At 33.5% G+C, this 21,377-nt stretch overlaps 1 protein-coding gene across 2 annotated transcripts in view; it reads right to left on the minus strand.

Annotated features, from left to right (window-relative positions):
* Window positions 1-21,377, minus strand: part of LOC114296445 (disease resistance protein At4g27190-like) — a 66,733-nt gene that overhangs the window by 36,463 nt on the left and 8,893 nt on the right. For both annotated transcript variants that reach the window (XM_082879377.1, XM_082879378.1), the window contains exons 4-5: window positions 10,206-10,270; window positions 3,298-5,970 (exon numbers count right to left, since the gene is read on the minus strand). In XM_082879377.1, the coding sequence (XP_082735503.1) occupies window positions 3,298-5,868 (2,571 nt within the window). In that variant the 5' untranslated portion in view covers window positions 5,869-5,970; window positions 10,206-10,270. The remainder of the gene's footprint in view (window positions 1-3,297; window positions 5,971-10,205; window positions 10,271-21,377) is intronic.

Raw genomic sequence — 21,377 nt, forward strand, 5'->3', positions numbered from 1 at the left:
GAAAAAATTATCATCGTTCAAGTCTTTATCCGGTGTGTCCTTTATTATTTTCTCTCGGCGGCGGCGTATTCTTAGATAATAGACCTAGCCATCTTCTTTTGATCCTATGGAATATTGATGGAAGAGTTCGGCTAAGCCAAGGTTAATGCTAGCTCGGCGGTTTAGCTCGGCTATACCATTTATTATGCGGTATGAATTTGTGGAAAGTTGGGTGGGGCATATCCTAGTTTGCCTAAGGAATTCACAAAGTAAAGGTTGTACAGGGAATCTTAGTCTGGTTTCTATAATGGACAGGAGGGTCAAAGGTACAAAACCTTGGTTTCCCCATGGTGTGATATTTTGTTTGGCTAAGGTGAGATGGACATCATCAGGAATGTTATACTCCCTTCGGAATTCGGCCAAGCCACCAGGTGTGTCTACTAAAAACCTATACTTTCCCATTTATGGTTTAAGTTATGAATAAATTAAATCTGAGTTTTAGCTCGGTCGAAGAAAGGTGCTGAGTAGCTCGGTTGAGCGCTCAAAGGAGTGCCTGGGCAACCTAAGTCTACAAAGTGAAAAACAAAGGTGTTAAACACAAATCGATTGGACCGTGCTAAAAGAAATGCAGGCAAGATAAATGAAGTCCTAGCTCGGCTATATGATTTGCTTCGTGACTTAGCTCGGTTTGAGCAAGGGGTCTGTTAGCTCGGTGTCAGCAAGGGGTCTGTTAGTTCGGTGTGAACGAAGGATTTGTTAGCCCGGTTGAGCCTCTAGGCGCAGCATTCTCAGCTCGGTCTGAGCTAAAAAGGGTTGGTTTAGCCCCAAGTTGTAGCTCGGTCGAGTTTGAGGCTTTTAGGTATACTGTTACAGACCTAGTACGAATCCATAGCTCGGCTAAGTTAAATAAAGCAAAAGGTCGTTTGACTTAGTGAAACCACTAGTTTAACATGAAGTGCTAGTCCGGTTGGTAGTCTGGTTGGATTGACATCAACTACAAACAACTTTTTACTCCGGTTACATCGTGATTTTGGATCAAATACAGCGTTCTACAGGTTGTTTCATGAATACAAAGTGGTTCTTACAAGGTTTTTTCCAGAAAGTGCAAGGCATAGCACAAAATGGAAAAAATGTATTTTGCAAAAACACGAACACTATGCTATGGATTGTAGAAAGCAAGTGCAAAAACAACAAAAACAAGAGAGATTTGAGTAACTTACCAGGTCAAGCGGCACTGGAAGATGGAAATGGCAATAGGAGGCAAGAGCTTCGCAGTTTCCAGATTGAAGAACAAAAGAGGCTCAGAGACGAAAGAGAGAGAAGGAGATGAATAGTGTGAGAATGATTCAAAATGCTAGGGTTTGTTTTGTGTAGGAGAAAGGACAAAAAAGAGCGGGATTGTTCAAAAAACACGGAGTACGAAGACGGCGTGACAGTTGCATTGGGCCAATCAGAGTGTGCCATATGTCCTTAGAATGAAAAGCGATTCAGTTGCTGTGAATGAAGAGACGTTATGACCGGACAGGTAGAGCCCGGTGTAAATTTAGTTTGGCTGGAAAGGTTAAAGAATTTTAGCTCGGCTGGAAAGGCTCAAGAGTTTAGCTCGGGTGTACGGCTAAAGTTTTGTAGCTCGGTTGGAAGGCTGAAACTTTTTACCTCGGCTGGTAACAGGTAATCCCTATCATGCTGTGCAGATGGAATTAAGGGGCAACTGAGAGGGTAATTTATATAAAAATTGGGCCGAGCTGGGCAATGGGCTGTTATGAGCCAACAGTACAAAGGGCTGAGTAAAAAGGTCATAAAGTTACTCCGGTCCGTGAGAGGCTTGAAGTTACTCCGGTCCCAAAGAGCTTACGGTAAGTTCGATCGTCACACACAAAGTTATCCCGGTCGGGATCGGAGTATTGGTTATCCCGGTCAAGACATACCATGGTTAGCATTGGGAGAGCCGAGGTAAAGAGCAGTGAATGGAGGAGCTAAGCTAAAGTTATCTCAGTATAGTCTGCGGCTTAGCATAGCCATGCTTACCTCGGTCATATTGAAGTCTGACCATGGTAAAACCATCTCACTTGGTTTATGCAGTGAGGGGGGTGTTAAAGGATAAGTATTATTTTTCAGGAATGTAACTCCTAGGAGGACTCTACATGGAGGAGTAAAAGTCCTATTAGGATTATGCCACGCGGAACCTACAAAAGTTCACAAACATCATCTATGGAGAGGTAACACAACTTTGATTCTCGAATACACAAAGCTTTTTGTCTATCTGTCTATTTTACTGATCTAAGCATCGGAGAGGTATCCGGCACACACCCGCCGGCTAGCTCACGTTTGTGCTTTCAGGGAGTAAAGCGACGACGTACGAAGGAGCGCAATCTTAATCAACAGGATAATATAAGAAGGTTTATTTCTTTCCCGTACATGTATAATATATTTTAGTTATTATATCTGACTTTTTAGAATCCTGATAGATATTTGATAATCAATTTGACAATAGTTAGAGTTTGATAAAAAAAAAAAAATCCCAAGGTTTAACCCCACACACACACAGATATATATATATATATATATATATATGACTTTGTTTTTCCGTAATATAGAGAGCATCTGTTACACACACTTCAATTCGGTGGAATCAATTATTTGGGTGAGTGAAAAGTGGAATTAATTCGGCTGGTTCTTTGCTTTGTTTTTTGGTTTTTCCGAAGCCCTGTTAGTGTGCATAATTGGGTTTTTTGGTGAAGCTGTGGGTCTTCTTCAACTATGGTTTTGAAGACTTTTGTTCATCTATTTGGTGAGATCTTTCCTCTTGTTTATTTATGATTATTTGGAATTCACTTAAGGGTGGTTTGTGAGACCATTCGTATCTCGTTTGTAATCATTTAGAAACTTATTTGGTTAATAGTGGAATCGGATTTCGATCACGTGGACGTACCTCATATTGAGGGAACCACGTAAAATTCTTGTGTTACTTTTAATTTAATTTTTTCACATTAATTTTTATTCTCATTAATTGATTTACTTGTGAAAAATCATTGATTATCCCTAATAATAATGACACTTTTAACAACTTAAATATTTTGTTCTTAAAATATAATTTTATTCATAATTTTTTATTTTTAAAATCTTAATTTGTTATAATGATTTCGTGCGTGGAACTGTGTGGCAAACAATTTGGTGATTTTTTTAAGGACTAACAATTTTGATTTTTATTGAAAAGACCCTAGCACTGTTTCATTGTATTCCTTTTTTTATTATTTTTTTATTATCAGCATTTTATAATGGACTAAAGCATATAAAAAGGGTATTGATAAAGCATACCTTTTCATTAAACAAAGATTGTGCCTGGGTAGAAGAATTTCCTTCAGATGTTGACATCTTCTCCACTTTGGGGTAGAAGCTTATGAGCTTGGGTAGATTCTCTAGACGCAAATATTTCAACTGACTGAAATTAATTGCCTGACTTGAGAGTTCATCTTCATCTTTTTCTTTTTCAATTCCAACTATTGCTTCCATCATCTTGCAATCTATTATTTGTAGTTTTCGGAGTTGTGGAATTCCTCTTGCACAAGATAGGGAGAAAAGATATTTCACCTTACAATCTTGAATTGTTAATACAATTAAATTATTGAAGAATCCTAATGGATTTAGTCCAAAGCGTTCCACCAAAGACCCCACTTGTAAACCTTCTATTTTTAAGGAAACACCCGCAGATCTACGCGGCTTTCCATGAAAAACATAGTCCTTACCCATTGAGATTTTAAATCTGATCAAGTTTTCAAAGTAGAAGTCCTTGGGCAATAGCATGACATTTGGTATGTGAATCTCTAAAGTGGTTAATTGCGTCAATTTCCCCAACTCATCAAGATTCACTTTGCTTCTTTCCTTGTTGTCTCTTGTGGCCTCCCATTGCTTAAAATCATCTAAAATGTACAATTCTTCCAGGCAAGACAAATTGGATATGACACCTTGTGGAATCTGTGTGAGATTGTAACAATTTCCCAGATCTAACAACCGAAGATGGGTCAATTCTCCTATCTCTGATGGCAAAACATTGATATTAGAACCTCGAAGGCTAAGTATTTCAAGGTTATTATTTAGATCCTTGAGTACAGCTATGTCTCCCAACTCACAATCATCTAACCATAACATCCGAAGGTTAACCAAATTTGCAAGAGATAATGGAGGCAACATACAGATTCTATTCAATTCTAAAATTGTAAGTTTCTCCATTCCACTGAAAAACCTATCTGGAACATTAAGCAAATGATTGATATTCCATTTCAATAGTATGGTCAAGGTGTGGAGTTGTGGACATATCAAATCATCCGGAAGCTCAAGAGTGTTGTCGAACCTCAATGAGATTGCTGAGGAAGATTCGCATGTATCTTTCTCGGGCCAGATTTTGACACCATGTTTTACTAGAATTTCCTTGCCATCATCTGCCGCAATTGAAACAGCAACATCTCGAATGACATCATGCATTTTGACAAAGTTTTCATCTTCACCTTCTAATAACAAACAAGCATCTTTGAGGATATCGACCACTGTAAATATTCGACGGCATGCTCTTCTTAGTGTATTTATGTTTTGTCCAAGCAAACTTCTCGCTATGCAATGTCTCGCCAACACTTCAATTGAAATATTAGCATCTTCAGGAAAGAAACAACATAGCAAGAAGCATGCTTTTGCATCACTAGATTCTAACCAATCATAGCTTAACTTTAAGGAAGCATACACCTTTGGGTCAATTCCCGCAATATTCTTTAGCATGGAATCTTTGAATTGATCAAGTACATCTTCCCAGACATATTTTTTCTTATATTTCAATGCGGCTCCAACTGCAAGTATAGCGACCGGCAAGCCTCCACACTCTTTACAGACTGCATCAGCTATATCATGGAGTTCAGGAGAGTCAACAGAATTTCCCACCTTCTTCTTGAACAAGGCCCATGCTTCTTTCTCTAATAATACTTGCATTGGGACATATCTATCAACTTGCATCATTTCCAACACACCTCGGATTCGAGACGTTATGACAACTTTGCAACAATTGTTTCCATCAGTGATAGGAATCCCTATTGTCTTCAAGTTCAATTCTTGCCACATATCATCCAATATAATGAGATTTTTCTTCCCATTGTTCAATCTATTCCACAATTTGCTCGCTTTTCCCACTTCAGTTTCCACTTTTAGTTCCAGATTCAAGCAATCAGCGAGTTGCCCTTGAATGTTGCTCACATTTGCATTCTGAGAGACAACTGCCACAACGACTTCATCAAAAAGTCCATTTTTCACTAGTTTGCCAATCTCTTTGACCATTGTCGTCTTTCCAACTCCTCCTGTTCCATGTACTCCAATCATTTTAACATTGGAATCTTGTAATGCTGCCATGATGTTATTGAAAACCAATTCTCGTGACTCAAAATTCTCATAGTTTGTACTTGACGATGTGAATTGAGGTTCTTGAGCAAATGGCTTAGGAAGTGCAACTGTGCTAAAATTGCCACTCTGAGTGAACTTTTTTACTTCTGCGATCTTGTTTTCGGCTTCCTTGCTCATTCTGTAACGCGAGATGTAGTCCGGACATAAGAATACAGAGCACTGCATGTTTTCGTTAACAGTATTTTCATCCTTAAATTCCGGAACTCTTTCTTCCACCTCCGCTAGCCAGTTTGAAACAGGTCCATCAACTTCTTCACCACGAGTAATGGCTTCATCAACTTTTTCTTTGATATGTTCTATCAGCTCTTCAAGGTTTTTAATTTCAACTTCCAGATTCTCCTGCTTCTTCTTGTACTGAGAAACAAAACCAACGTGGAGCATCACTGGCTCAACTAATCTCCCTGCAATTGCCCTTACAATTGAAAATTCACCTTGCAGGGCACTCATTTTCAATCCACTTTTTCTCTTCTTTTTTTTTTGAAACAAATATTGTAGAAGAAACTAGTTTGAGATTCGAATTTTAGAGGATAAAGCTCTCTCAATCTGTATCTGCAGGTAAAACAAAAAGAGAGATATCAAAGAAGAGAAATAAAAAGTGAAGATAAAATTCTCTCTTTTGCTGATTAGGAAAATAAAAAACGAAAAAAAAAATTAACATTAACTAAGTGGAAAGAGTTAATTACTTAAATGTCCTATTTACAAATGTTATGCTTACTCAGGTCTTATCCAAGATTTTTTAAACATATAAATTCTATTTAGTAAAATTGAGAATATTATCAGTGTTTTCCAATTTATAAAACTAACAACATTATCAATTTTATATAGTAATGTTCCACATAATTGTTTTACTAATTGATGGGGGAAAAAAAAACAGAACATGGAATTAAACGTTTTTGCCCTTCTACTTATTGATTTGATTCAACTATCTAAAAAAATCGAGAATATTATCAATTTTTTTATTTTTATTTTTATTTTTTGCACGTCAATGTTCCATCATCATGCTTCTTTATAGACACAAAATTTTTAGTTTTATCCAAAAAATTAATTTAATTTTTCAATTTTAAAAAAAAATTTAATTTTTTCTTTTTAATTTATATTTTACCTTTTTTTATTCCCTTTCTAAATCCCTCTCTAAATTTATGAACCAAACAGTGATTATCACGTACCTTGAGGCTCTCTCTACCAAAAATTTCTTTTCTTTTCTTTTTTTAAATTCTGAAAATATGATAAACACGAGAGAAACACTTGAGGAGAGATGGGAAATTATAGATACTACATAAAGCATTCACAAATATTTGTACTTTCATAATCATAACAAAATAGAATCCATTTAAGTGTAGGAAAAATCAGTGAAAAGCCTCTTTTCAAGAATTTGTTTAGCCATAAATATTATGGAAATAAAATGTGATCCAATAAATTCTACATATGTATGAAATTGTATATTAGAAATCCTTTTATGCAAATTAGACGTTTTTTTATGACAATTTTATCCTTGTTTTGGTCAACATGCTTATATTTATATATATTTTTTGATCAGCGAAAGTCTATCGTTAATTGTTAAATTAATACCTGTGAGAGTTAGCCTCTACATTCTTTATAAAGTCAAGTGCTTACCTCTTTAATTCAACTCCCTTAAGGAGATTTAAACCGACTTCCCCTACGGACTAAACCCTTAGGAAAGTCATAGTAGCCAAATGGGTTAGGCTTAGTTGATTAACATGCTTATATGAAAGACTTCTTTTTTTGTTTTTTCTTTTTCTAATGTTTCAAAACTTGAAAATTTTACAACTTTTAAAACGTACAACTGTTTTTTTTTCATATAATTTAGATTTTTTATAAGGCAAAATTTATTTTATCCCCTTGTGATTTAAGGTTAAAGCACTTTACCCTTATAATTCAAAAATAGTCAGAAAGATCTCATCATATGATTTTGAACTAAAGTGTAACCATTAACGTAGTTAACTAAAGATGTAAAATTACTATAATACCCTTTAATATACATAGTTTATAATGTTTAAACATTAATTCAATTGAAACACAATTGATTATATATTCTTAATCATTTATTGTAATTCTTAACTTTTTATTCTAATTTTAATTTAATTATATTTTAAATCACAATTAATCTTAAATATTTAATTAGTTATTGTAATTGCTAAACTTTAAATCTAACTTTAATTTAATCATATTTTAGATCAATTTCTAATTATTACGTATTTTATATTCTTACTTAAAATATTTAGTTATATTTTATATTTTAAATTAATTGTTAATTTTATTTTATTTTATTTTAATTTAATTAACATATTAATCTTTTTGTTGTATTAATTTCATGTTATTTTTTCAAAAAACTAAACCCATTTTAAAATATTGTGTGTAATACACCTTCCGTCAATTTGAATGAAAAAATTAACGACACTTTAATCCTCCAAAATCACTTGGAAATTTTCTGACTATATTTAAATCATAAGATGTAAAATGAATTTAATCCCTTTTTTATAACTACTCAGCGAGATCGTTCTTCATTAAATACAAAATTATGTAAAATGAAAAAAAAAATACACTTTTTTAGAATTTGAAATTGTGAAAAAAAATTCACTCATAAAATTTCATACTTTTGAGAAATATTTTGTCATGAGACTCATCTTCCTTGCATTATAATAGTGTGAATTTTGTAATAAGTGTGAAAGTTGTAAATCTGAACATTTATACTTTTAATTATTAAGATATTATTTAGAAAGTATGAAAGTTAGTATGAATGCATTTAAAAATATTCACACTTCTTAAAATTTTATATTTTTCTAATTTATTGAATGTGTGAATAGTTGTATTTTTAAAAAATTCGTAGGTAAATTATAATTTGCATCCCTGCAGTTTGCACCAGATTCACTTTGGCCCTTATGTATGAAATTATGACAATCAAGCCATTACACTTCTAGTCAAATCTTTTGGTCCCTGCACATGAAATCGTGACAATCAATCCTTACATTTCTGGTCAAGTATCAATGTCTCCCTTTTGTTACTCTACCATATAAATCTTTAATAGAGGTCAGTTATGCGACAAACATATGACTACAAAATAAGAGCAAAGGAGGAAAATCATGCACATTTCCCGCTTATACACATCCCAAAATTTACATCATATTTTGTCTATATTCGATTAAATCAAAACACAAATTATGAACAATTAAAGAGACAAATTAAGATTTTTTTGTGAAAATAGAAATCACAAAATTCTGTTTTTCATAGTAACGATAGAATATTCCTCTTCCTTTTTTTTTGATTTCTCTATTACCTTTATTTATTTGAAAAGAGTTCTGTTTTCTTTACTTTTTGTCCTAATTTTCTTACATGTTTATCACGTGAGACAAAGTATGTATTGGTTTGTTCTCATTTTGTAGTCACATTTTCTTCTCTTATTCTCATTTTGTAGTCACATATTTATCATAAGACTGAATTCCTATTAAAGACTTAAACAATATAGTAACAGAATGGAACATTGACACTTGACCAAATGCAGGGAGTTGATTGACACAATTTCATGTGTAGGGGCCAAAGTGGAATTTGACCAAAAGTACAGGGAGTTAACTGTCATAATTTCATATACAGGGATCAAAGTGAAATTTAGTGCAAAGTATGGGGATGTAAAGTGTAATTTATTCATGATTTTTTGTGATTCTCACTATTAATCCTAACAAAATAAGACAAACTTTTAATTGGCAGATTGAAAATAGAATAATTTGGAATTATTTATCCAAAAAAATAAAAAAGAACAATTTGAAATTAAAATTGGTTTGTTCACCCTCTTGGCCGAAAGTCTATTGACGCTAATATTTCATAATTATGTATTCTATGGTCATTACCAAATTAACATTATATTTTCTTCTTCGTGATTTGAGATTGGAACATTTTAGCTCTCCTACTGTTTAAATATAGTTAGAAAGGCCCCATCTAATCTTGGACCAAGATACAACCGTTAATTTCATTAATTATAAATATGAAATGATTGTAATAATCTTAAATCTTATGTCTTATATATATATATATATATATATATATATATATATATATATATTCTTTTTTTCTTTTTTTCCTCTCTCATACACATAATTTATAATTTCTAAAATCAATTCAATTCAATCATAATCAATCATAAATTGTTAATTATTTATAATAATTCCTAATTTTTTACTCTAGTTTTAATTTAATTATATTTTAAATCAAAATTAATAGTAAAATCCTTAATTATTTATTATAATTCCTATTTTTATCTAATTTTAATTTAATTATAGTTTACATCACAATTAATCATACATCCTTAATTATTTATTGTAATTCTTAACATCTTAATCTAATTTTAATTTAATTATATTTTAGATCAATCCTTAATAATTATTTATTTTATATGTTAATTTAATTATATTTTAAATCACTCTTTCATTATAGTTTAGGTCAATCCATAATTATATATTTATTTTATTTTAATTACATCTTAATTTAATTTTAGGTTTGGAGAAGATCAAGATAAAATTGTCTCTTTATTGTGTTAATTTCAATTTATTTTTTTAGAATCAAGTCATTTTAAAAAATAATGTGCATAATACACCTTCCGTTACTGTGGATGAAAAAATTAACAATTGTATTTTAATCCAAAATCACATAGAACCTTTCTAACTATATAAATGAATTTTGTCTTTAATCCAATTAGTTGATCAAACATAGTTTAGAACTTGTGCATTTGAGTTTGAGAACAAGAATTGAAGATTACAGTAGACAGAAGTTACCTTTATTTAAAGAAATTGTAGAATACATTCACCAAATCATGAATTGAGATAAGCTTGCAAGAGATCTGTTTGTCCACAACAATAAAAATTAATGAGATGATGCATTTTTGTGAGATAAGCTTGCAATCTATCTCGAGCCAAAAACATATGGGGAAGCATTTCGTAAAATCTATTTCCACATACTATCTAGATATCACCTAAAAATACATATATGGTTCAATATCATTAGAATTGAGCAAACCCAAAATGCTCACGAATCTATTATACAAAGCTAGAAAAATGAGCTTGAAATAATGCAGAAATAGAATCTCACTACATGAATATCGTTGCAGTAGAAGCCAACAAAATTAAGAGTTATTATGTTAACAATCACAATAAGAGAGTTTTTGTTATTTCTTGAGCGAATGAGTATTTTCTATTATTATTATAGATTTTATTTTACTAATCAAAAAATTGAGTTATTTGATCTTTGATGTCAAAAAAGACGAGCCATAATTTTATAACTTTTGCTCAACGTTACATAGATTCTCAATCCCCTATTGTACTCATGTCCATATATAAGATGCAAGGAAGAAGTCAAAAATATTATAGATTAGACTATTAAGTGTAGCAAAACGAGATTAGAAAATGGTGTATCAAACAAAATAAATTAAATTTTTATAAAAGAGAAATGTACTTACATTAGTTATTAAACAATCACAAGAAAAATGAATAAATGTAGGAAACATTGGTCAACAGTCCCGCGCATTGATTGTTTTGTGGCAGAGACCCAAATTTTGGTTTTTCTTAATTAGAAGGTGACATGCACAACACTTTCTGGTTGGCAATTCTAAACATTTTGTGGCAAAGAAATTTTTTGACATATTTGCCTTTTTATGTGTAGTGTTAAAAAAAATTTAAAATGTTATAACTTTAGCTACATATATCAATTTTTAATAAAATTAATTTTTTTGTGTTCATCTTGTCAAGATCTTTAAATAAAGATCAATATTAACAATGAAAAGAAAAAAAAAACTCAACAAATAGACCTATAGAAAAATAACGAATAGATCTATTTCGAAGCATGTCAAGGCCAAGGAAATTCATGACAATGCAACTATGTATAGTATCATAAAAACTATACATCAATACAATAGAATTGCAATTTTCCTCACCATGGACTAAATGACATGATTTTTTGGTCTAATGTTAGATGGTTTATGCGAAAAAAGTATAAATTGAGAGTCAAAAAGTATATATATATATATATATATTGGAAAAAAATAAGTAAGCGAAACCACCTCTATTCGTTTCAAAGGGATAGATTTCACAAAAAAATACATAAAATCAAAAAACAAAAAACTCAAAAAGGGACTAATGAGCACAAAATTATGGCCTATTGAAGTTTCTACAACATGTAAAAATCAAACTCCATTTCTTAATTTGTAAAGCAAACATATATATGTTTGTCTACAATTTTTTAAATTTAAAAAATATTTCAAAGTGCCCAGATAGCGTAGGTAATGCATAGATAGACATATATAATGCACAAATAGCATAATAGCTAGCAGACAAACCTATTTGTTCACATTTTTCACTTTAAAAGTGCATAGATATATCTAAATGGACCTATTTATTCCCATTTTTAATTTAAAAGTTCGATAGACCCTGTCCCAATTTTTTAAATTTAAAGTGCATACATAAAAAAAATTTCCCGAATTTTAATTTAATGTGGAAAATATACAGAAACATTTAAAATGGACAAATAAATCCCAAATAGACCTATCTATCCCCCTTCTTTAATTTAAAAGTGCATAGATAGACTCCAGTTAGAACTATTTGTTTTTGATTTTTTTTTTTTTTTTTTGTTAAATTTAAATGTGCACAAATGACCCCATATAGGCTTAATATGCACAAATAGACTCCAAATAGATCTATCTGTCCTTATTTTTAATTTGAAAGTGCACAGATAAACTTGAGATATGCCCATCTATCCTTTTATATTTTATATTTTTTTATTTCCATATTCAACATGGAGCTTGTTTTAAAGATTTCATAAAAGCAAATCCAAAAATATAAATGTTATTCATAACTGGATAACAAAATTCAAGTTATGAGAACTTAAAATTTGCAAAACACACACATAAAAAGCTTCTAGAAGGTTTGTTGTTATAAGGAGATGATTAGTAGGATCATGAACGCTTGGTGAACTAAAAATATTTTTGTCAACGTGAAGGCGTGTTTATTAGCTGCCGTTTGGCACGCAAATTGGAAGTGAGTTGAGATTAAAAAAATGCACACACACAAAATAAAAAAAAAAAGTTAAATAAATAAATGAAATAAAATTTCACGTTCAAATTATAATTATTTCATTTTTTTTCTCATAAAAAAAAGAACCAAAAAAGTAATTCCAAAATTAACTAAAAAATCAAAAAATTAAGTTAAAAAAGTTCTTTCCAGACCAACATTTAGGATTGATGGACTTAAAAATATCGAAATTGGAGTTATGGCCCGCTTTTAAATTTGTATCAATCATTTCTTGATATTCATTTAACAATTTCATACAATTTTTTGGTTATAAAATTAGGATATTATTGTGGGGATATATTTTCTGAGTACCAACACGTGGCAAGGTGACGCCGACGTGTCAGCCGAGGTGCCACATGTCTTGGTCGTTGTGCCGAGGTCATCTCGGCTAGGCCGAGGTTGCCTCTGAAGATATCGGAATCCGAGATAAGCAGATAAGGGACAAGAGTCCTAAAATGAAGAGGGAACTCAACCTGGATATAGACAAGAGTCCCAGATTGGGAGAAGACTTTAGTTTGGGTAAAGATAAGACTCTTAGAGAGTTTATCCTAATCTCACTGGGAGTCCCAGATTAGCAGTAATCCTAAGTCCATTAGGGCCAGGCTCCTATTAGGACTAGGATTGTATTGACTATAAAAGAGAGGCACCCCATGGGTCTAAGGTATGCTTTTAATACTCAAGCTTGTGAGTTGAATAATTGATTATCTTTGAGAGATATACTGACTTGATCGTCGGAGTGCCCTCGGGTGGACGAACCACCGCGGGATTCTTATATTTCTGTTGCAGGTCAGTCAGGTGCCATCTATTCTGTCGGTGCTCTCCAGCTGGTTACTAAGTGGGCAGTGTGGTCAGAAAATCACTCACACAATTTGGCGCTGTCTGTGGGAAAGAAAGAAGAATAGATGGCCAATGACAGACAGAAGGATCAAATTAGAGACAACGCTCCTGCTGGGAGTGGGAGACCTATCGATCTCGACGCTAAAGGGGACGGCCGCAACACAGAAACTCGTGACCAGAGTCACGAAGTGAAAGACGCCGGCCAGGAAGGTGACACACTAAAGACAACAGATCGAAGCGGATACTACAACGAAGATGACATCCAGGTATGGAAGGATAGATACTTGCGGAGGAACGAAGACCCTTCCAGAAGGGATGCAAAGACAGGGGGCATGAGCACTCCCAAGGAGGTAACATTCAAGTATAGAAAAGCTCAACCTGAGTGAGCAAATCCCGGATCCCAGATCCCAGAAGACATGATCTCGGCCTAGATGAGTAGGTCCGAGAAAAGAAGAGCTCAACCTGAGTGAGCAGATCCAAGATTCCAGAAGACAAGATCTCGGCAAATGAGTCCGAGAATAGAAGAGCACAATGAGTAGATCTCAGATCCTAGAAGATAAAAAGGAAACACACAAGATCAGACTAAAGTTAGCCAGAATTGAGAAGTATGCTAGGGCCGAGGAGGACATGCTAGGAACAAAGGCGTCGGAACAAGAAAAGAGAAACGGCTCGCCGATGCGAGGCCGAAAATCAAACTCAGGTTGGAGCCAAGTAAGATCAATAGAGAAATCAAGGCCGACAACCTCGGCGACAAGGTCGAAGCTACATGTATGATGAGAACCCAAGTGGATTTTAAGTTCACACTGGGAGGGCAGAGAGAAGAAGTAATGCTTAACGCTTGTTGAAATTTGTAGCAATTTACAAGTTGAAGTTAAGCCGAGATTATTGTTTATCTTCACTTGTTGAAATTTGTAGCAATTTACAAGTTGAAGTTAAACCGAAGTAATGCTTAACGCTTGTTGAAATTTGTAGCAATTTACAAGTTGAAGTTAAGCCGAGATTATTGTTTATCTTCACTTGTTGAAATTTGTAACAATTTACAAGTTGAAGTTAAGCAGAGATTATTGTTTATCTTCACTTGTTGAAATTTGTAGCAATTTACAAGTTGAAGTTAAACCGAAGTTATGCTTAACGCTTGTTGAAATTTGTAGCAATTTACAAGTTAAGCCGAGATGATGTTTAACCGAAGTTAAACCGAGATGATGCTTAACCGAAGTTAAGCTGAGATAATACTTAACCGAAGTTAAGCCCAGATGATGTTTAACCGAAGTTAAACCGAGATGATGCTCAACCGAAGTTAAGCCAAGATGATGTTTAACCGAAGTTAAACCGAGATGATGCTTAACCGAAGTTAAGCCGAGATGATACTTAACCGAAGTTAAGCCCAGATGATGTTTAACCGAAGTTAAACCGAGATGATGCCCAACCGAAGTTAAGCCGAAGATGATGTTTAACCGAAGTTAAATTGAGATAATGCTTAACCGAAGTTAAGCTGAGATGATGTTAAAACTTGAGAAAGGTTTACAAGTTAGGTTAAACCGAGAAAATGCTCAAACACTTGTTGAAACTTGAGAAGAGTTTACAAGTTGAAGACTATGGTTAAATACTTATTGAAATTTTTTGAGCAAAAATTTACAAGTTAAACCAAGGTTATGTTGAAAGAAGTATCTACATACTTGCCGAGATTACCATATTGCCAAGACTTGGAAGGAATTTGAAGACAGAAGTCTTGCTAAAAGTGAAGTATCAAGTTGTAAATAACACTTGTGGAAATATTATGATAAATATTTTCAAGTATCAGGTCAAAACCGAGATAAACTGACTAATGGGTACAACCGAGGTGTTACACCCCGAGGAGATTGCACAGTTAAAGGTGTATGTTGAAGGCGGGCATATGACTCAAGTCTGCAGAGTACTAAAAGCACACTTAGAAGATCTGATGAGGCAAGGCCATCTGAAGGGACCTCGTCGATGAGACCAGAACAAGGGAAGAACAGGCAAAACTGTCTCAAGCGCCAGCAGCTCCGCCTCCTCCAGCACAACAACCTCAGGCAGGAGGACCTCGGGTAATTAATGTAATTCACTCGAGGGTCAACGAGAACGAAATTAGGGGGGAGACTCAGAAGGTGAAGCACCTGCAACATGTCAACCAAGTTGGGGACAAGAGACATCGAGCAGATGAGTACTTGGGACCAGTAGTGTCTTTTACCGAAGCCGACCTCGAGATGGTCCAGCACCCGCATAATGATGCTTTGGTAGTATCCCTCCAGGTTGGGGAGTGCCAAGTGAAACGCATCCTGATTGACCAAGGAAGCTCTTGTGACATCATGTATGTCCGATGTTACAAGGAGCTCGGCCTTCATCCAGACGATATGGAGTAACCCAATGGCCCAATGGTTGGGTTCAATGGAACGCCGACATGGCCACTGAGAGCAGTAAGCTTGGAGGTGCAAACTGGCACCAGAAAGATCACAACAGAATTCACCATCATCGACACTCCATCTCCTTACAAATCTTGGGAAGATCATGGTTGCATGCAATGGGGGCAGTTCCTTCAACATTGCATCAATTATTGCGGTTCCCAACAGGACATGGGAATGAAGAAGTCAGAGGGGATCAACTGTAGGCGGAGAATTGCTCCATGGCAGCAATGAAATCCACCTGTAGCATTCGAGAACCAGAGAAGGCAGAGATTGAGAACGAGGACATAGAGGTCCTAGATGATGTCGGCAAAGTGCCAGCCGAGAAGAGTGAAGAGACACTGAAGAAAATCCTCGTCCAGGAGGGGGATGAAAAATGTTTCTTTCTTCTCGGCTCAGGCTTAGCCGAAGAAGAAGAAAGAGAATTGGAAGCTTTTTTTAGAGCAAACATTGAGATATTTGCTTGGACACCTTACGAAATGCCTGGCGTTGACCTCGAGGTCACTTGCCACCAACTGAACGTCGACAGGTCGGCCAAACCTGTGATCCAACAAGCAAGAGGACCGACGTTGATGCACGTCGAAGCAGTAGAGCAAGAAGTAGACAGACTTCTGGAGCCCAGGGCCATCCGAGAAGTCAATTACCCGACATGGCCATTAAATACAGTGAAAGAAGGAATGATAATCAAAGAGCAAGGAATGTTGACATCGGCCAACAACAGACATTTTTCAGAAACAAGAAAGCATTGGCAGTCAGCTAGGAGAGCTTCTCTACCATTATCTCGGCAACAATTTCAAGAAGGGACGTGGTTCTAAGACTATGCAGAAAACAAAAACGAAGGCAAGAATCTAGAAATACAACAAGAAAACAAGAAGAGAAAAATCAAAGTCAAGAAGATGACAGAGTTCAAAGAATAAAGCCAAGTACACAGGCACTAAGTATGTGAAGAACAAGAAAGTAATGAACCAGACATGATGCTAGCAACAGAAAGCGGATATGGCGAGAACAGTTCCAGGCATTTCAGCAATAAAAAATCAAAAACTTAAAGACAGACGAGAACAGAAGACCACAGATGGCAAAAAAACAGATTCAAAGTAAATCAGAAGAGTTATGAAAGATTGAGCTTAATAAAAAGTGAGAATTTATGAACCTACCAAATGAACGCCGATATAAGGATCGCCGGAGTCAAATAAGTGACTGGAAATCAGGAAACTCACCGGAGAGTGTGAACGGAGCAGTTGCAGAAAACTTGAAAAGAGATTGATTAAGGATTGGGGATATTTTTTGAAAAGAGAAAAGTTTGAGCACATGAAGCACATGGAAGAATGCAAAATGAGAAGACAAAGGGAAAGAGAGAAAGCTTTGTTGAAAACTCGAAAAGACGACAAAGGAGTATTGAATTGTACCTTGGGTGACGTACCTATCAGGCGACGTACGCAGAAATGACGCAAACCTGATAGCTCGTACAAGCCAGTAAGGGATCAACGCATGAACAAAACGATTGAGGAGCGTATACATGGTAGCTCATGCGCAATCGCAAAGCTTCTGGAGTTTACGAATTGATGGAACCATAAACCTCAGCTAGGAGGTGCGATCTCAAGTAGCCTGGAAGGCATGAATCTTGATACTTGACACAAGTGGACATAAGGTCCAGGAAACTTTGAGGTCAGCGAGTTCTATCTCGGACAGAGGGGCACAGATGAACGAACAGTGTAGGTTCCATTACCTCAGAATGCCGAGGTAATAGAACCTAGGGGGCAGTTGTGGGGATATATTTTCTGAGTACCAACACGTGGCAAGGTGACGTCGACGTGTCAGCCGAGGTGCCACGTGTCTTGGTCGTTGTGCCGAGGTCATCTCGGCTAGGCCGAGGTTGCCTCTGAAGATATCGGAATCCGAGATAAGCAGATAAGGAACAAGAGTCCTAGAATGAAGAGGGAACTCAACTTGGATATGGACAAGAGTCCCAGATTGGGAGAAGACTTTAGTTTGGGTAAAGATAAGACTCTTAGAGAGTTTATCCTAATCCCACTGGGAGTCCCAGATTAGCAGTAATCCTAAGTCCATTAGGGTCAGGCTCCTATTGGGACTAGGATTGTATTGACTATAAAAGAGAGGCACCCCCATGGGTCTAAGGTATGCTTTTAATACTCAAGCTTGTGAGTTGAATAATTGATTATCTTTGAGAGATATACTAACTTGATCGTCGGAGTGCCCCCGGATGGACGAACCACCACGGGATTCTTATATTTCTGTTGCAGGTCAGTCAGGTGCCATCTATTCTGTCGGTACTCTCCAGTTAGTTACTAAGCGGGCAGTGTGGTCAGAAAATCACTCACACACTTATGTATAATTTATTTATTTATTTTGTTTTTATCAGCAAAAGTGAGTTATTAATTGTTTGATTAATACCTATAGAAATTAGCCTTCTCACCCTTTGTAAGGCACCAAATGGCTCCTCCTAGAGACTAAGCCCTTAGAAAAATCATGGTGACCAACTAAGTTGGTTTATGAATGATTCATTTGACGAATATTATGAAAAATTATACCGGTAATCTCTACCCTTATTTTTTTTGGTTTTATTAGTTTCTACACTTTTAATTTGATCCAATTGATAATACCGTTAGTGTTTTTGACTAAAAAATACCACTGAATTTGTTGAGATTAACTCACTAAGTTGAGAAAATTTATAATTTTGCACTTAAAATCATAACACATATTTTTAATTAAAAAATGCAAAAATTTCCTAATATATGCATAAATTCATAATTAAAATCAAATCAATTGAAACGCATTGAAATGCATTAATTAAAAAAATTGAGGCAACCTCATAAATTTAGGATTAAAATTGAATCAATTGAAATTACAAACACTAAATACAAGAATAAAAATATAAGGACTACTATCCTAGGAGAATATACACACTGAAGTTTGCATTTGTTTAATGTTTTAAAATGATGACACATAAGTTAAAATACTACAATTTCCTAATATATGCATAATATAATAAAGGATTTTGCTATGTTTAGAAGTATAAAAAAATTGTCTATTATGCCAAAAAAAAGCATATATATTAAAGAACGTATTTTTTTTTATAAATATTCTTAACATGTGTTTTAAATATTTGTTTCGTGTTAACAAAACTTCATAAAAATAAAAAATTAAAAGGCTTAATGTTACACCATGACCAAACGCGAACTTTGAATAAACTCTTTTGTTTAATTTCTCCTGTTATAAATTTACAATTAACTGTATAATCATAAAGAAAATAGACAAAACAGAAAGTTCCAAACTATGTTCCATTGAAATACAATGAAATTTAAATAAGGAATGCCATCAACTTAGTTTTTTTTTTTTTTTTTCGCACGCGCATGTATCAGAAGTTATTAGCTGGAGTTGGTGGAGTTAAGTGGAGGAAGAAATAACAGAGGAAATTAAGATCTTCACACCATAAAGTGGTATTATATAATCACTTGGCTAACTAGCCGTGGTGTTACATCAAATTTGTTCAAAGAGTTTAATATCTCACCATCAACTAACTTGGTTGATCAAATAAGCCACATGATTTGCAAAATGTGTCATACTTTAAAAAAAATTATATATAATTACATTTTTTTCATTTCAATTTAGTTAATGAAAGGTTATCTCCCGCATATATTAAAAAATAAAAATAAAAATGCTACCTATGGAGAAAATAACAAATGGCATTTTAGCTTCGTCTATGAAATAACACGAATGTGTAAGAACGTGAGATACACGATAAAAAAAAAAAATTATATTTTATAATAATGAAAATTTTTAATCTCCCAGGTGAATGAGTAATTAAAAAAATCCAGTTTGACCTTGAAATTTATTTAATTTGAAAAACATTCCTAAATGTTAAGAACATTTTATGATAGAATATTACATTATAAGATAAAATAAATGTTCAAAATATACTTACATGCATATCCTTGTAAAGTTGACTTGTCTGTAGTCTTTTATACTCGTCTAATTTTGGATTTGTAAACCCACTACGAATTCTATTTGGATGATCCAAATCATTTAATTTTAGGTAAATGTGGGGATCATCATTGAAAAAATCATGTTGATCAAATAAACATATATAGTCATATAATTTTAATAGATTTTTCTTTAAAAAAATGAACGTATATTTTCAAAATCATATTAATTATCTACTTTAAGAGAGAATACACTGAGAATTATATAGTTACGCACTTATCGATTCAGTAACATTTTTTTTTTCAAATATGATATGATTTGCACATAAATGTCTAAAGGATCAACGACTTGAATCCTGGATGTGGAGTTTATTATGATGGACGTATGAGTCCAAAACTTGACCATCTAGTCTTCAAATACTTCTATTTAAGTCTCGTTTAGGAATAGATTATTTTATTTATAAAAAAAATATGTAAAAAAGTAAAAAAAATAATGTAATAATTTATAGTCACTTTTTAATTTTTTGACTAAAATTGAAAATTGTCAAACGAGACCTAAATTATATTTGGTTCACTAAAATAAAGTGTAATTAAATAATCATTTTATCAAATTATTTATTCTTATGTTTTGTTAGACTAAAAAAATAATGATTACAAATAAAATAATCTTTTATCATTTTTGGAAAATAATTATTTCATGAGAAAAATTAAGGAATGGTCATTCTATCCTATTGTTTGTGATGTAATGTGACATAACTTTAGTTGAATGACTGCAACTTTCAAACAGGGAACTAAAGGGATTTTAAAAAATGAAAAGGAAAAATTTATCTAATAATAGATTTCATGAATCAAAATTACTGAGGATTTAAATAATATAGTTATAAAAATGTTAGAGATTCCAAATCAATTATCAAATATTTTAAACAATATTCACATTAGCATGTCCCTGCACCCATATGAGTGTCGTATACAATATTGATCATTTTTTTGGAGTCATGACATTACTATAAAATTAGGGATATACTTCCCTTCAATTTAGATCTAGATTGAAAAGTGGTGTTTGAGTTCATGCGACTCATCATGAATCCTATTTCAATGATATGAACGGTTCATTTTGTAGAATATTTTGTGCATATTATCTATATAACAGAAAACTTGGTCGATTAAATAATTATAGCACATCCAATTTATTGTGTTTGCTACTAAAAAAATAAATAGTTTGTTTTAAAAAACACACTTCGTCAATTTTTTTGAAAGACAAATATGGCAAATTGAATAGGGTCAAATTATAGAATCAACCTCTTTTTTTTTTTTTTTTTTTTTAATATAGATGATATCCATAAAGGACTTTACAAAATAAACAGTTTAGATTATAAAAATGGGATCTTCGACTACGATTATCAGATCGACTTAATTGTTTTTATGGATGATATACATGAAGAATCCTACGCTATGAACGGTTTGGATTATCGAAACGAAATCGGTGGCTACAACTATTGAATTGACATAATTTTTATTATGAATAATATACACGAATGGCCTTATAAAATGAACAATTTAAATTATTGAAACGTAATTTGTGATGGGCGCTACGGGCTTGGACAATAATATGACAATCCCACCACGTATAATATTTTACATTTAATTAATTAAAGAGATTTGAATTTTAATTCCCTATTATTTTGATT

The sequence above is a fragment of the Camellia sinensis genome, chromosome 7 (assembly GCF_055761805.1).
Source record: "Camellia sinensis isolate YWXY chromosome 7, ASM5576180v1, whole genome shotgun sequence".
NCBI classification, from domain to species: Eukaryota; Viridiplantae; Streptophyta; class Magnoliopsida; order Ericales; family Theaceae; genus Camellia; species Camellia sinensis.